Consider the following 15,446-nt stretch of genomic DNA (forward strand, 5'->3'; position numbering starts at 1 on the left):
CTACAAAGCATGGTGTTTCCTAGCTTTTGCACTTCTGCCACCTCTCTACGAGGTGGTCAGTATTACACACTGGCAGGATTTGGTCCGCCTTCGATGTTTTTCAAAAAGCAAATCGCAAAGGTTTCAGACTTTCAGCCTTTAGTAAAGTTGGTGTTCTTGGGTTGCACGTAGCAGCCGTGTCTGCAGCAGAAGGGCAGCTCGGTTTCCCGCTGCTTGCTTGTGAAGGGCTGGGCCACCCATGCCTGGGTGCAGGTTCTGCACCTGCTGGCCAGGAGATGCTCTGGGCCAGGTGAACCCAGAGGCCAGGGAAAACTCCTCCATTGAAATCAGGTTTGGAAGGCAGACGCTGTCCTGGTGGTTGTGACTTGTGGAGTTATGTGTCAGAATAGTGTGATTTTTAAATTATCTTAAAGGAACCGCTTTTTAACCATCCTATCTGGATCATGCAGCTACGTGTGCTTATCAGAACGTGACTCTGATGGCAGCCTGTGTTCAGAAGGAGTCAGTAAACTCCTTTGGTCAGAGCAGAGCAGCGTGTGATGCCTGCCAAAGCTGGCAGCAGCACTTTGCCGTTCCCCTCCTTCATAGTCTTTCTTTTAGTCAAAATATTAAATGCCTGAAAAGCTGTAGAGGCGCTTGAACAGTCTTGTCCTGTCCGTTAAGATTATCTCACAGTCATTTTTGAGGGAGTCCCAGTGATGCCTGGGAGACTAATGCATGTGGCGTTAGGCCTGGGAGTAGGTGCCAGTGGGGTGATGCTTGTAGCTTTTGGGAGTGCTTTCCTCTAGCTCGCATGCTCTGAGCTGCACAGAAGCATTAGGCCGGGCGACGCAGGAGCAGTGAGCTGAGCTAGCTGTGCCTCCAGCACGTACATCTACCAGCAATACCTGCTAGGAGCATACAGCTCACCAGCCACCAACTATGGTATGGCCACTTAGCTCTTGTAGGCTTTGAGCTGGAGACAGGTAGTATTCCTGTCTGTTCCCCCTTACTCTGGCAAATGCGCACATGAGCTGGCCTCCAGATATGCCTGCATAGATGCTCCTTCCACGCTTAGCTACTGTTAGACTGACTATTGAATGTTGAAGACTATAATAGCAGAGAAGGGTGGTGGATGAATTAATGCAAATGCACATTTCTGAGCATTGAAAGCTGCTTATAATTGCTTTGCTCGGTGATGTGAAGTCCTGAAATCCGAGTTTCGTGTTTTGCATTGAATGCCTTGCAGTTACCCTGAAAACCTCTCTTTAGTTGAGGTGAGTGGGAGGCTGCTCCACGATCTCCTGCCTGGTAACTGCAATGGGGTAATATCAGCAGAAAGCAGCTGACGATCTGAATGCAGATCTGCAAAAGGACTTAAGCGTGGCAACTGCCAGACCCTGTGGGTACCCACAGCAGCCGCTGGTGGGGGTGAAGAGCCCTGCCAGGCCTCGCTGAGCTTGAGCAGGGTGCTCAGGGCACTTCCCTGCTTGTCCCCGTGGATGTGAGAGACCTGGCCCTTAGCAAATCGCTGCTCTGCATTAGGCAAGGGGGGCTGCGAGCCGGTCTCCCACCTCGCCGATAGGTCTCTGACCACTGGGCTTTGGGGCAAATGGGTCTCTCCCTTAAAATGTGAATTCTCAGCAATGGGAGGAGGGCGTAAGTGTCTGAGTAGCCTAGATAAAAACAGGCTCTTTCCTTTGAAACAAAATTAAGGGCTGAACTGCCTGCCTGAGGCTTAATTTCTACCTTATCCTAGATGCATCCTTTGGACTATGCGTGCAGCTCCCTGTTGAGACATTTTTTAAAATCTTAAGTGCCACCTTTCCCCATGCATTTAGCTTAGGCTTCCAGCAGGCATCTGGACACTGAAAATTTAGGTGATTTAACACCCGACTATGCCAGTGTCCAAGTCCTTTCATCGATCTGGCACCATCACCCGAGTTCCAGGATGCTTATTTTTTTCTGCAGCTTGAAAGGGGCTACTAAATAAATTTCCCTGTAACCAAGCCTCAGTAAAGCTGAGCAAGGTGCTGCATGTGCAGTGTTCCCATGGGGGCTGCTGTGTTTGCTGGGGCATTGCACAACACCAGAGGCTCAGGGCTTCAGTGTGCAGCCGTAACCTGTCTCTGCAGTCAGTGATCCTCAGTGGATCAATAGCAGCTAATTTTATCTTTTCCGGCTCTCCAATTCTTTGATCTGCGGGTCGACACAACCAGTGCAGCTCATCGAAGACCTAGTTGCCATTAGCACTACCTTTGCACTCTTCAGATATGCAGAGGGGCCTTGGGACAGGGTGCGTGTTTGTCTTGCTTAATGGCTGGGAAGATGCAGACTTCTGTCAAAGTGACAGCTCTTTTTGAGTGGATCACAATCACAGCATGTGGCATCCAGGAAAGACCTGTCACGGTGTCCCCAGTTTTTTGTCCCCCAGATAACAGTTCATATGGTTAGTACTGTGAAGGGCTAGCACCACAAGTCTTGAGGCTCACCTTTGCCCTGCCCTTGCTGAAATGCTTTAGAGCAGTGAAAATGGGCATGGCGTGGCATCAGATCCAACTGGCAGCTCTGCACATCCATGCAGGTGTCTCTGGGTCAGCAGCGAGGCAGAACTTCCCTTGCAGAGCTGGCACTGCCAGTCCAGAGTAAGAGCAAAAGACTTTAGACTTTGTAACCGATAACCCCATAAGGGAGCCAATACCAGGGAGGAGGTTGGACCTGTAGATAATCCTTTAAATGTGTTCATAGCTTTTTAAAGAAATCCCGAATTAAATTTTTGGTGTCTATTCTGAAGGGAGTTTTTTAGATTCCCACTCGAGTGTACCAGACCTACAAAGATGCATCTTGTGGAGAACTCAGTCTATGTAGAACAGGTGGTGTTTTCCCAACGCTATTGCCCTGTGGTAATGTTTATGATGTGATCTAAAAGGCTGTATTTAGTGTAAACACTTTGGTTTGCTTTCAGGCTTGCTGCAGAGAAAAATTAAGGCTAGGATTTTGTAATTGCTGTACAGAAGCTAAGGCTTCCTTTCAGAGGGCACTAAGAGATACAGCATGTTTGGAAGGGAATGAGGATGAATATTAAATAGCGTATCATTTTAAAGCAATGTTTCTTCCTCGTTTGTTCCAAATGTTAATCTCTTGTAGTAAATAGCACACTAATTTCTTGCTCTCTGAAGGCTCACTCTAAATCTGAAAATTAAAAATAGCTGTCATTTCAAAGCAGAAGATTTGGAAACGAAGTAGACTCTGGCTTCTTCTCAGAGAACCGAAATATTAGTTCTAAGACCGTGTCTAGCAGAGAGCAGGGGGTATATGGCAGGCAGAAGCGATATGAGTTATTACCATCTCAGAACAAAGAGATGAACTGAGTCCAGGCTCCTAAAATAAATCAAACCTGACCCAACTGTACTGTTTTCATTCTAGCAAGAGCCAGTTGAATCATCTTTTGGGATTAATGGGCTAAATGATGTCACTTCTGACTATTTCCTGTCCTCCACTATAAAAAATGAAGTTGACAGTACAGTGAACTTTGTAGGTAAGTACTCCTATGCTTTTCTTATATGCTAAGCATACAGCTGACTTCAGAAACTCTTTTGAGTTTGCCAAACTCAGCTTTCCATCAGCATTTTGCACTTTGGAGAACACCATGGTTACAATCGGGTCAACACATTTTTCAGTAGCCCAAGCCATGTGAGGTCCTGGTTGCAGGTCAGCCCCACCACCTTGCAGAGACAGCGAGCAGCACTGTGGCAGTGTGGTGGTTCCCCTGAGAACAAAGCACTTACAGACATGCTCAGGTGGCTTTTCCTGACATGAACTTACTCCACAGGGTAGTCCTCAGCTATGAGGAGACTGTAGCCAGTGTCACGTGGGAGTTAAACTGCAGTTGGATGGCAGTTTCCCATTGCTCAAAGCAGAGGTTTGTACAGGGTACTGTTTTATTTGGGAGTTTAAAGCTGCAGACGAAATGGAGGAACTTGTTTTTTTTACTTGCACCTCAGTAGCAGAGTTAGTTCTTAACATCATTGAGCTAACAATGAGAATCAGCGAAGACTGCATTTAGAAACTGGTACATTAGGAATTAGCTGTCATCTCAGCATGTGAATAATTGGGTTTTGGTAGAATAATTGGGCTGGTTTTTGACAGCTCTTTTCTGGCTGAGGTTGTCACTGCAGCGAGGGCTCCTAGAAATGTGACCCATATACCATTTTCTCTAGAATTCCACTTCTATATATGTCAGAAAAGTGTTTGACAAATATGTTAGTGTTCTGTTTGGAGAGATGGCAGAAAGTATGTGCAGTGACTGTTTTTGATGCCCGTGCCTTAGGTCGCAAGGCTTTCCGTAGTCATTCCCCTCAAGTACTTCTGTGGCTGAGGAGTTTGTGAGTAGTTTTCCTCTCTTTATGGCAGTTCATTTAATCAGCTGTTGCTTTGTAAGAGTGTTAGAACATGATTGTTGCTCCTACTATTACAGAGGGTTTTATAACTTGAAGGAATAGCATTGTAGTGCTATTACTGCTTCCTATTTACTGACTGACTCATAAACAAATCTGAAAACACACCAAGGCCAATATGCAGACCCAGGGAAGAAGCTTCATACAGTTTTGCTTTATTTTACCGTCTTAAAATCAAACAGAGATCAATTAACAGCAGTCTTTGGAATGTACCTGGTGTTCCCCAAAATCTACTAACATCAGAGAGAGTCATTTTGCTGCAAACATCTCAGCTTTCTACAGTACAGTGTATCCTGAACTCCAGTTTGATTTTATGATGAGATGAATGCATGTCACACCTTAGAAGGTCTCAGTAATTTACAGGACAGGACCCATAGTGGCAACATCAACATCTAAGAATGGTCAAAGGTCTGTCGTGGAAACCAAGCAAGAGGTTCAGAGGAAGAGAACTGAATTTGCACCTTAAGGGCTTTCATTTTTCTCTGGAGTCACAGAATCCATTTTCAGGGGTAGGACAGCAAGGCTCGGGTGGGTAACTGTCATCCAGTCTTATTTAACTAATGGCTTGTGAAGTGTGCTGCTTATCCAGACCGGAGAGAGAAGTCCGTGTTTAGGACTGCAAGCAGGTTTTTAATGTAAACAGGGGGAAAAGGGTAAAATAGATCTGTTTTGCAGAAAGGAGGGAAGTCAGCTGGAGGGGAGGAAAGACAAAGAGCATATGCAGTGTTTCTGACATACGTGCAGCTCACGGGAAAGTGGTGGCATATTGCCCAAGCGAGCAATAATTTTTTCTGTGCAAGTTGTCTCTCGGGGTGGGTAAGAATTCGTCAGGTACTGAGGAGAAAGGTAAAACAGTGCAGATGGCCTGCTCATACCCTGGCACGATATTGGTTTCTCCCAGATAAAAATTAACTCTGTGTGTGTGCTCTTGCCCCCTGCACCCCACCCAATAAAAAGCAGGTTGTTTCAGAACCAGGAAAGATGGAAATACAGTAGAAACGAAATAGCTGGAACAAAAGGGTAGTAATTGTAGTGATTCAACTTCTAAAAAAACCACTATCCACTATTTATGTAATTTTCTTTATGCTGGAATTGTCTCATAAAATACACATCTAGCTTTGGGGGACTTCCCAGTGGTTACCTGGCACTTCACAAAGCAAAATGATATGCAGCTTTTCTCTGGGAGAAAAACCTGTCACTTTTCTTTTTCAAAAAGTCATGTTTTAGCCTTGTCTAAAGGTAGAAGGCAGGAATGGATTGTGTGTATATACATGTGCATTCATGTATATTTATCTTGATGATAATGATATTCCTATTGAGGAATAGATGCTATCTTTTGCCTTTTTTAAAATTAATAATTAGAGTACTTAGGTCACTGAGCAGAAGAATTTCAAGATCTACTGTGTTTCATTGCCTACATTTTTTCCCATCATGGATCTAGAAAAAAAATGTACTGTCTGAATTTCTAACAACACAGCACCGTGTTCGTACACAATTTGTCTGCATGAAGATTGTGCCTTTTGAAGCTTTATGTTCCAGTGAAAGAATATCTATAGTCCTTCCCTTTCTCTTGGACAACTGTGGATTCAGGTTAGCCATCCGCTGAGACAGCTCCATCCCTGTGTGCTCTTCAAATCGAGCTAGCGGCTTTCAGCTCTGTGCTGGATTAATGCAGTGGTCATGTGTTCATACTGCTGGGATCGATAGGGGAGTTGTACAAGACGGAGGGAATTATCTCAAGCAGCACCAGAGAAGTGAGATTCTGGCTTTCATCATAGTTTTGCTTTGCTCGGTAACTTCTTGGTAGCTCAGTTTATTCCCCTGTTTCAAAAGGGTGTCGTGTAGTACAATTAATGTCTGCAAAGCATTTCAGGACACTTGCAAAGAATCCATGATGCCTTCACTTTGTAGAAATAAATAATGTTCCTTTGGTATTAAATATAATGTGCCTGGGGGAATAGGAAAACCCTCTTTTAATAACCAACCAGACTGTAGCTTTCAGTCACAGACCATGGGGATTACAGACTACAGGTATAACTGTGCTTTTCTACATACCATCACTGGCATTGCAAGGATCAGTGAGAATAAGCATCTAATTGGAGAAGAAATTTTTCACAGGTTCATGTCATGTATAAATCAGAGTCCCACCATGTTTTACATGACTGTGTGGCCAGTTTGTTGCATGCCAGTTCCGGTCTTCTGGTGCATAATTTACATGAGAGTGTCCAGAGGCCATGGGATGTTGGCAGCTTGCAGGGTGAGGATGCTTTCCCAGGTTAGGAGAGATTGCTGTGGTCCGTATGTCCTCATGAGACCGTGTTTCTGAGTGGAGGAGGAGTGTGGCTGTGGTCTTCCCTGGGAAAGCCTCTGGACAGCTGGTTATGTCAAGGGGAGCTCAAGGATGTTATGTGTGAGAGCCAGGGTAGAGTTAGCAATTTTCAGTCATCACAAGTGGGGACAAAAAGGTCTCTGAAGGTGCTGGAAACTAAATAAATCACACAGGTTTCTTTTAGAAGTCCCATTGAAAGCAGGTGGTGGGCATGGCAGAAAGTGCTGAGACGGTACTGAAGACTCACTCAAATACCAAGCAGGCTCCAAGGACAGGCTCTTAGAGATCCAGCGGGGTCAAGGTGTTATGAGTAATCAATTTTTCATTTCTAACCCCAAGTTGTAGGACAGCCGCACCTTGATGGCAGCAGCGAGGAGCAGGTGATAGTTGCCAATCCTCCTGATGTTTGCCAGGTAGTAGAGGTGACAACAGAAAGCGACGAACAGCCCCTCAGCATGAGCCAGCTGTACCCCCTTCAGATCTCCCCTGTCTCGTCCTATGCAGGTAAGCATCCTGGCATTTCTTTTTTTGGAAATGTTTGGAAGACACTGGGGAAAAGAGGGCTTTTCCAGGGTAGCTGGCAAAGATCCAGAAAAGTCTATTCAGCTGCCTTCTGCATTTTTAATGAAACTCAAAAACTCAGTGTCCTCTACTCATTTCACCTTGGGAAACAACTTGGCAGGTCTGAGGTTGGAAATGTAAGCTGCAGATTTTAGCCTGTGACTAATGGAAAAAGAGAACCTTTTTAGTTGTAATGCAGAGAGGTCTTTTCGTCTTTTATTAGAGGGGCATTTTCAGCGGTGCAAATGATGTGCTGCAAATATAGTGTGTCCCCCTTGCCCCCTGACTTACTAAGATTAAAGGTGTTCTCTGCTCTGTGTTTCCTCAGTGCCTAGCACAGTGGGCACAGAGTGCTAAGGGCTGCACTAATGGTATATAATGCAGACGTGGAGCTGAGGGCCCTGGGGGAGTGGATCTGTCTTGTTACAAATAGTCTGCAGACTAGAACAGCCATGTAGTGTCTGATAACAAGTGGTCCTGCAAGCAGCAGAGCCGTGGGTGTCTGGCTTCCAACGTCTGCCTCCCGTCTGGATTCTCTGATATCTAAAAAGGGGTGAGATAACAAGCTTTTCCCCGAGTCAGGGTGCTAATGGTTTCTCTTTTTTGTCTGGCCCCTTATTTTCATAAAACTGGTAGGAAGTTAGGAGTCTTGGGCACTCATTTATCCCTTATCCAAGTCTGACAGTATGTTCAGAAGTTGTTAGGGGAGAACAGACACAAATGCACACGTGGGCACGCTATATAGAGTCCCTGCAATCTTATAAGCCTTATTTCCGTAGGAAGCAGGGCAAAGCCACATTTGAAAGTAGAAAAAGTTTCAGATCCAACCTGTCCTTCCCTTTTTAACATGTTGCTGACTTGCAAGCCTCAGGAGACTGGGTAGAAACACAAATGTCATCTTTTTAGGCAAACTTAAGTATTAATTGTTCCCCATGCAATTTATTGTTTTACACATGGTTTTGCCTTTGACTCATTAGGCTGAAATTACTTCCAGACACATTTTTATAAAACATGTATTTAGTAATTTTTATCTTTGGGTCTGGGTGAATAGTATGATGTTCTTTTGACTAGCCTCCAATGTTAGTCTCATGCATGTTCAGAAACGATAATGCTTCCCAATGTGTTTAGTCTGTAATGGCCAAAGCATTTAGAAGGGCTTTGCAAAGCATAAGGCAGGAGGATGAGGGTGCTTTAACTTATTAGCAGCTGGGAGACAGAGCCTTTGAAACATTTGTCCTCTTTCCATATGCTTTTTGCAAAACTTTTCCCGTCTATGTGAACGTGACAATGATGTTTTCTTTTAACCTCAGCTACAGGATCCAAGTACTTGGAATGCAAACAAAAGTCACGGTCTTGGTCTGGAAGTCATGGTGGTTGCTTGGGCTGGTACAATAGAAAGGGGTGGTCTGGTGACAGGAGAACCACCCTGACATGAGCAAGTCATGAACTGCCTCCCCTGAAGTCAATGCAACAAGCCTGCATAAGGAAAATGAGGCATGAGTGAAGTACTTCTGCTATCCCCTTATGTTGTCTTGGTATCCTGGTGGTCGTCAGCTGTCCTAACTTATACCAGGACCTGCTAGCCCATAACTCAGATAACACAGAGATGATTTCATGCCACTGACATGCTTTTGAATGCATCTCAAGGCAGCTCTTGATGATCCTGGTTACGCTAGTTAGAGGCCAATAAGAAGTGGAGTACTGCAAGGATCTGTCCTGGGACAAGTCCTATTTAATATATCAATGAGCAGAAGAGGTGTTGGAGTACACACTTGAGAAGTTTACAGGTGACACCAAATAGGGGACACCAGTCGATACGCTTGAGGGCAGGGCAGCCATCCAGAGAGACCTGGAGAGACTGCAGGAATGGGTCAGCAGAAACCTTATGAAATTCAGCAAAGACGCATGCCAAGTCCTGTGCCTGGGGAGGAAGAGCCCTTTGCAGTGATGGAGGCTGGGGCTCATGGGATGGGGAGCAGCTCTGCAGAAAGGTGGGTGGGCAGTGAGCTGAACGTGAGACAGCAGATCACCCTGGCCACGGAGAAGGCCACTGGCTTTCAGGAGCATGGCCAGTAGATCTAGGGAAGCGATTATCCCCCTCTACTCAGCACTAGTTACACTGCTTCTGGAGTAGCAGGTCCAGTCTTGAGCCCCCCCAGTCCAAGAAAGATACAAATGAACAGGAGCAAGTGCAAGGAAGGGCTACCAGGATGATCAAGTGCTGGAGCACTCACTCTGTGAGGAGATACTGAAGGACTGGGGCTTGTTCAGCCTGGAGGAGAGATGGTTTTGAGGACCTCATAGCAGCCTGCCCCTACCTGCAAGGATGTTATTGAGAAGGCAGAGCCAGGCTCTTCACAGCGGCGCGTGGTGGGAGGATAAGAAACAGCAGGCATAAATTGAAACAAGAGAACTTGGTCCAGCTGGATATAAGAAAAAATGTCACCTTTTTCACCACAAGGACAGTTAGGCAGTGGAGCAGGATGCCCAGAAAGGTTGTGCTGCCTCCATGCTGAGAGGTTGTCAAGATCTGACTGGGTAAGGCCCTGAGCAACCTGATCCAGTCCTGTAGCTGGCCCTGCTTTGAGCAAGAGGTTGGGCTATAGACCTCCTGAGGTCCCTTCCAGACTAAATTGTTCTATGAACGTCTTTTTTTTTAAAGCATGCATTTGCCCTTGAGGCAGGAGTGAAGATGGGGGTCTGGTTTGTTAGAACTCCGAAACTTGTAGGACATTCTTGTGACTATTTCTGCCTTTGTCCTGCTCCACACAAACCTGTATAGCAGAACCACGGGAGCCCTGGCCCTGTGCTCAGGGGTTTGCTGGGTAGAGCTGCCTGCTCTGTCTGTCAGGTGCTACCGCTGAATGGCAGCAAAGAGTATAACCATAACAGTTGTGCAGGAACAGTTAGTTAAGCTCTTCTGAAACAACAACAAAAAAAAGTAGCCTGAGGTATCAGCTGTCCTACATAAATCTGTTTTATTTCAAAAACACCTCTAGTTCCATTCTGAGGTTACTCAGGCAAATGATATGAGTGGCCCTTGTGAGTTTTCTCATATTTCCACTGATGTCTATGAAATCCATTTTTTTTAGTACTGAGGCTGTTGTCAACCTCCTCTTGTGTTTGACACTGATTGAAATAACCTCTTGATTGAAATAACCTCTCTAACTTTCCTTGCCCGAGTGGCTAGCTTCCCTGGCTTTCCTAACTATAGTGCTATCTCTTGCTCAGAATTTTGTTATGTATAAACACCAAGGATGGATTCCTTTTCAGCTGCATCACTCTCTTCTTGTTACCACATGTTTCTTCATGTCAAGGAATATCTGTTTCTTGTCTCTATGTGGATTCCTCCTATTGATTCTATCTTCAGGGCTGTTTCACCTCTGCACAGATTAATTTCTGCCTCTCCTCCCCCCAGCATGGCTTAATTAGCCAGCTTAATCACATTGGCACATCTCTCTTTACCTGGGCCAGTGAATGAGAAGCCCTGCAGAGTGTTAACTTCACAGGGCTTTGCAGTTAGATTTAACCTTTCGGACTGCTCCTCTGCTTACTGCATGCTGCAGCGGAGACGCTGGAGTAGGGGAGGTGCTGGCTTTGGAAGTAGTAGTCTGGAAGTAGTCTGGAGTAGCTGAGCTGCCCGCTTCCTGGCTTCAGAAGGACTTTGAGTGCACTGGGACGAGGCACAGTCCATGCACCGTTAGCACTCATGTTATGTTCAGTGCAGAGCATGAGGTTGCTCACTGGGAAGGCAGGATGGTGGTTTGTGGTTGCAGGGGTGCAGGGGCTGTGCAAAGCAGTCTGCATGGGCTAAAATGTGTAACACAGAGCGGAGAGTGGAAATTGGGACTTGAGAGCTCCCTTGCCTGCTACAGTTACTCATCATTCCTTCAACCTTGTAATTTCTGGGCTCCTGTTGGCTCAGGGAGTGGATGAGCCCTATCTGGTCAGCCCTGGTGGGGGGGTTGGAGAAAGACCTCTTCCTGTCATAAGACTGATAGATGCCTAGTGTTACCCTCCCAGGAAACAGGAAGGCACATACTGGTCCTGAAAAGAGGGGTTTGTGTCCCATCTGGGATGTATCTGAGGCACAGCACTCTCAACCAGCCCATGGGCCAGGAGCCTGACTCTCAGATGCTGGGAGACCTGCATTCAGACACACTTCCTTGAAAATACAGTCAAAATTCCTGGATTTCAGGCTCTTCTGCAAGTGGCATCCCATCTTCGAGGGATGCAACTGCAGGAGGATGGCTGTCCTGCTGGAGCTGCGCCCCCCTGTGTTTGCACTCTGGTTGAAGTGATGAGGGTGAGGGAGACTGTGTGCGGTGGGAGGAGGTGATGGGGCTGGAGATAGTAGTATTTCTACATGCTCGAGTGGTGGGTGAAGGGTTGAGAAGTAGGCTGGGGGGGGGCTGGGCACGGGTGGCAAAAGCGAAATGAGGGCAAAGTATAACAACAGTAATAAAGCACCAGAAGTGACAACAAGCCCTTGGGGCGGCAGGCTGAGATAACAGTTCATGAAACAAAAACACACTTATCTCCTCTGGGGTGGAGTTGTTGCTGGTTTTGCAGGGAGATAAAAATAAGGATTTGGACAGAACTTTGCTCTTTGCCAGGCCTGGAGCTGCCAAGAGAGGGTGAGGGAGAGGGGGCATCCCCCACCTGCAGGAGGCTCTTCCCTCTGCCCAGAAAGAACAAATCTACTTCTTCCCTCTCTGTTGCTGTCTTTTCCAGGGTATAGCCATGTCAACTGTGATAACCATGTGAATTTACCCAAGTTGTTCAACGCAGCTGTGCTATCTAGCCCTTGGATTGCTATTGCTGTGGCAGGGGGTCCGTGCTTCTCTGTTGTTTTCTGGTCGTTGGCTTGACTCTGCTTCCACTTGTTGGAATTGGATCATGCCTCTTGAGCTGGATTTTGGTACTGTAGATAGAATAGCATGAGTTTCATTTTTGTTTCTGTTTTGTTTGACAGAAAGTGAAACGACCGACAGCGTTCCAAGCGATGAAGAAAATGTAGAGGTAAGTGTTTTCTGGATTTTTAGCCCTTCGGAGCAAGGTCTCAAGAACAATGTCCTGAGGTATTCTTCCCCCTTCTCCGTTTGCAGCTCTGTCTACCAGTAGAGCATTCATTTTAATAATAGCTGGGAGAGAAAAACAAACCAGGAAAGTTCAAGGGAGACAGACATTTGGGTGGTTGTCCTGCAGAATGGATATCTCTGCAAGTTCTTTCCTCCTCATCTGTCCAAACTACAGTGAGATTAATTTGCATGATAAGATGTTCTGGAGAGCCATCAACAGTGCCAGCTAGTTTGTTAATATGATGCATTGACATTGCTGGGTTGTGAGTATTTTATCTTGGTTGAAAGCATGCTCACTTTGTTTTTCTTAAATGGCACATGAACTCATAAAATTGGAGGAAATGCTTACATGTATGACAGAAATGCAACTTGAATGTTTGAAGTGTGTGAGGCAAAAAGTTTTCCCAAGCAGTCAGTTGGGTATTGCTGGGTGAAAGGAATCCATGGAGAAAATACCCACACCGTGAACGTTTCCTGAGCTGCATCTATGCAAAACCAGCACTCATCTTTTGGGGCTGCCATTAAGTGACCAGACCTACTGATCTCCATGAGTACTTAGAGGCCGGGGGAAGCTCACTAAGGGCACTTAGATGCCCTGTGGTCCAGCTGTGTTTTTGCAGAAGGCCTCTTGCAAATCTCCCTCCTGCTGTGCCCCCCAGAAAGCCCTCTGAATCCTCCTCCTTGGAGAACTGCAGGTTGTGCAGCTGTATAACGGCACAGCTAACCCTCTTGGTTTAGTCTCTTGTGCCTTGGTTAGGGTGGAGCCCCTATGTAGGCTGCCAATAATGACTCCCCAAACCTCCTTTGACAGAACATGCCATTGCAGCGTGTGTGATGGGGAAAGGACTGGATGCTTATCTTTTCTTGGCGAACCTCCTCCCTGTGATGGGAGACGCACCATCAAGTGACAGTGGTTTTCCCAGCATCCTCACCTATGTTGACAGTTTGGGTGGTGCTGTTTGAGAGGTGTTGGGTCTCTGTGCCTGCCTGTTGGCAGGAGGATGCTCTCTCTTGGTAATGGAGGAGACACTTCCACTTGAAGCTCTGCGTGTTTGGTCCTCTGTGTCCATTTTTGTCTTCGGCATACTGGGAATAAGGCCTTCATTTTCCATTAGAAGAGTGGGCAGAGCCTCTTGAGTGCTGGAGAGCCACCAAAGTTTAGACACATGACTTCAAAAAGGGAGAAGTGGCTGAGAGCAAAGACATTCAAAGCCAGCAGCTAGAGGCTCAGGCTTTTAGAGATGGATTAACTCCTGTGCAATTTGTGGATGTTTCTGTCTTCATCTTGTTACTCGGAGCACTTTGGAAAGTTGCATTCGCTCATATAGTCTTTCCCCCTTTTTTAGGGACGACTTCATTGGCAGAAGAAAAATATTGAAGGCAAACAGTATCTCAGCAATCTGGGAATGAGGAACACTTCTCATATGCTTCCCAGCATGGCAACTTTTGTAGCCAACAAGCCTGACCTCCAAGTCACCATCAAAGAAGAAAGCTGCCCACTGCCTTACAACAGCTCCTGGCCCCCTTTCCCAGACATCCCTCTGCCACAAGTAGTGTCCACAGCCTCCACAAGCAGCAGCCGGCCAGACCGCGAGACACGGGCCAGCGTCATCAAGAAAACATCAGACATCACCCAGTCGAGAGTCAAGAGCTGCTAAGCCTTTGACGGTGTGCTTTTTTAGCTTTGTTTTGTTTGGTTTTGTATTTTACATTTCTCTAGGAGAGGTTCATCCCTTGACGCACATGAGACAAATCTAAGGTGAAGCTTTGGCAATATAAAACATTGCTGTGTCCGACTCCAGTGCCGGAGTGTTTTTAACTCAGGACTCCAGCTGTCAGTATGTACACCTGAACCCAGGCGGACCTCCAAGGTTGCTACATTGGAAAAAAACCCCAAGAACTTTGGCCCACTCGCAGGTTCCAGTGTTTCATAAGAGGACCAACCGACCACAAGGGAAGTGGTGCTGCTGCACTTCTTGCTGTCAAGGCTGTGATGGAACTGAAAGCCTCAGAATGGAAGAGAAAATGTGAACTAGCTGGAATATTTTTAAATAAAGAAAAATCTATTGTGAATATTGTACATAGTGCAGTACTAGCAACGTTGCAGTCTGCTTGTGCACCTTATTAAGAAAGCACTTACGAAAGGCCTTTTATTATCTTGCTCTACTTAATGGCACATTGAAGGTCCCTCCCCACCTGTATTCTTTTCCAAGGCTATTCTTGCTAAAGTGTCTTTAAAGAATAGAGAAAGGAAAGGAAGTTAAAACTTCCCATGTGGATTTCATATGTTTTAAGACTGCTTTTCTCATGTTTGTTTCTAATCTGCTATGCTTGAATGCCGCGTGGTACAATACGAAGAAAAAAGAAACCTATTACAGAGATATTATGCAAATTCCCAGATTTAAAAAAAGAAGAAGAAAAATACTCTAATTCTAACCAGAGCAAGCTTTTTTATTTTTTATACAGGGGAATATTTTATTCAAAGTAAAATTCTAAAGTGAATATAATTTTTTTTAATCTTTTCTACAGCAAATTTATAATTTTAAGATTCAGTCCTTGGTTATCAGCAGTTATTACATCCTTGTGGCACATTTTTTTTTTTTTAATTTTGTAAAGGTGAAATAGCTTTTATGAGCTCATGTAGCAACCAGATTATCCTGTGGATTGATAATAAATATGCTATATAGTTAAATTTTTAATAATCCTCTTGTTTGTCTCTCTTTTTTAATCTTTCAGAAGCCCCAGATGGCATGGGTTTGATAGGTGAATGTGACCTCTCGGAGTGAGCAATTAGCATGAGCCGCCTTTACAATTTCTGGAGCACCCATCTAACAGGATGGGAAGTACTGTACTTGAGACAGCTCGAGGTGGAAAGAGGAACTAGAGCTTAGAGGTGGCATACTCGAGTTTGGCCTCACGTGCAGAGGTTGGGAATTGGGGCACCTCTTCTGCTGTTATTCTGTGGTTGGGCTTTGAGCAAGTCACCTCATGGAAGGGATCTTGTGAAAGTCCATCCCCCCACCCAACACAGGCTCAGCT

The 15,446-nt window shown here is 45.6% G+C and overlaps 1 protein-coding gene across 3 annotated transcripts in view; it reads left to right on the forward strand.

Annotated features, from left to right (window-relative positions):
- IRF2 (interferon regulatory factor 2) overlaps positions 1-15,106 on the forward strand; it is a 39,216-nt gene extending 24,110 nt beyond the window's left edge. For all 3 annotated transcript variants that reach the window (XM_009330678.1, XM_009330677.1, XM_009330676.1), the window contains exons 7-10: positions 3,406-3,517; positions 7,105-7,269; positions 12,302-12,348; positions 13,754-15,106. In XM_009330678.1, coding sequence (XP_009328953.1) covers positions 3,406-3,517; positions 7,105-7,269; positions 12,302-12,348; positions 13,754-14,065 — 636 coding nt within the window. In that variant the 3' untranslated portion in view covers positions 14,066-15,106. The remainder of the gene's footprint in view (positions 1-3,405; positions 3,518-7,104; positions 7,270-12,301; positions 12,349-13,753) is intronic.
- Positions 15,107-15,446: the final 340 nt, after the last annotated feature.

The sequence above is a fragment of the Pygoscelis adeliae genome, unplaced genomic scaffold (genome assembly GCF_000699105.1).
Source record: "Pygoscelis adeliae isolate BGI_AS28 unplaced genomic scaffold, ASM69910v1 Scaffold167, whole genome shotgun sequence".
In the NCBI taxonomy this organism is placed as follows: Eukaryota; Metazoa; Chordata; class Aves; order Sphenisciformes; family Spheniscidae; genus Pygoscelis; species Pygoscelis adeliae.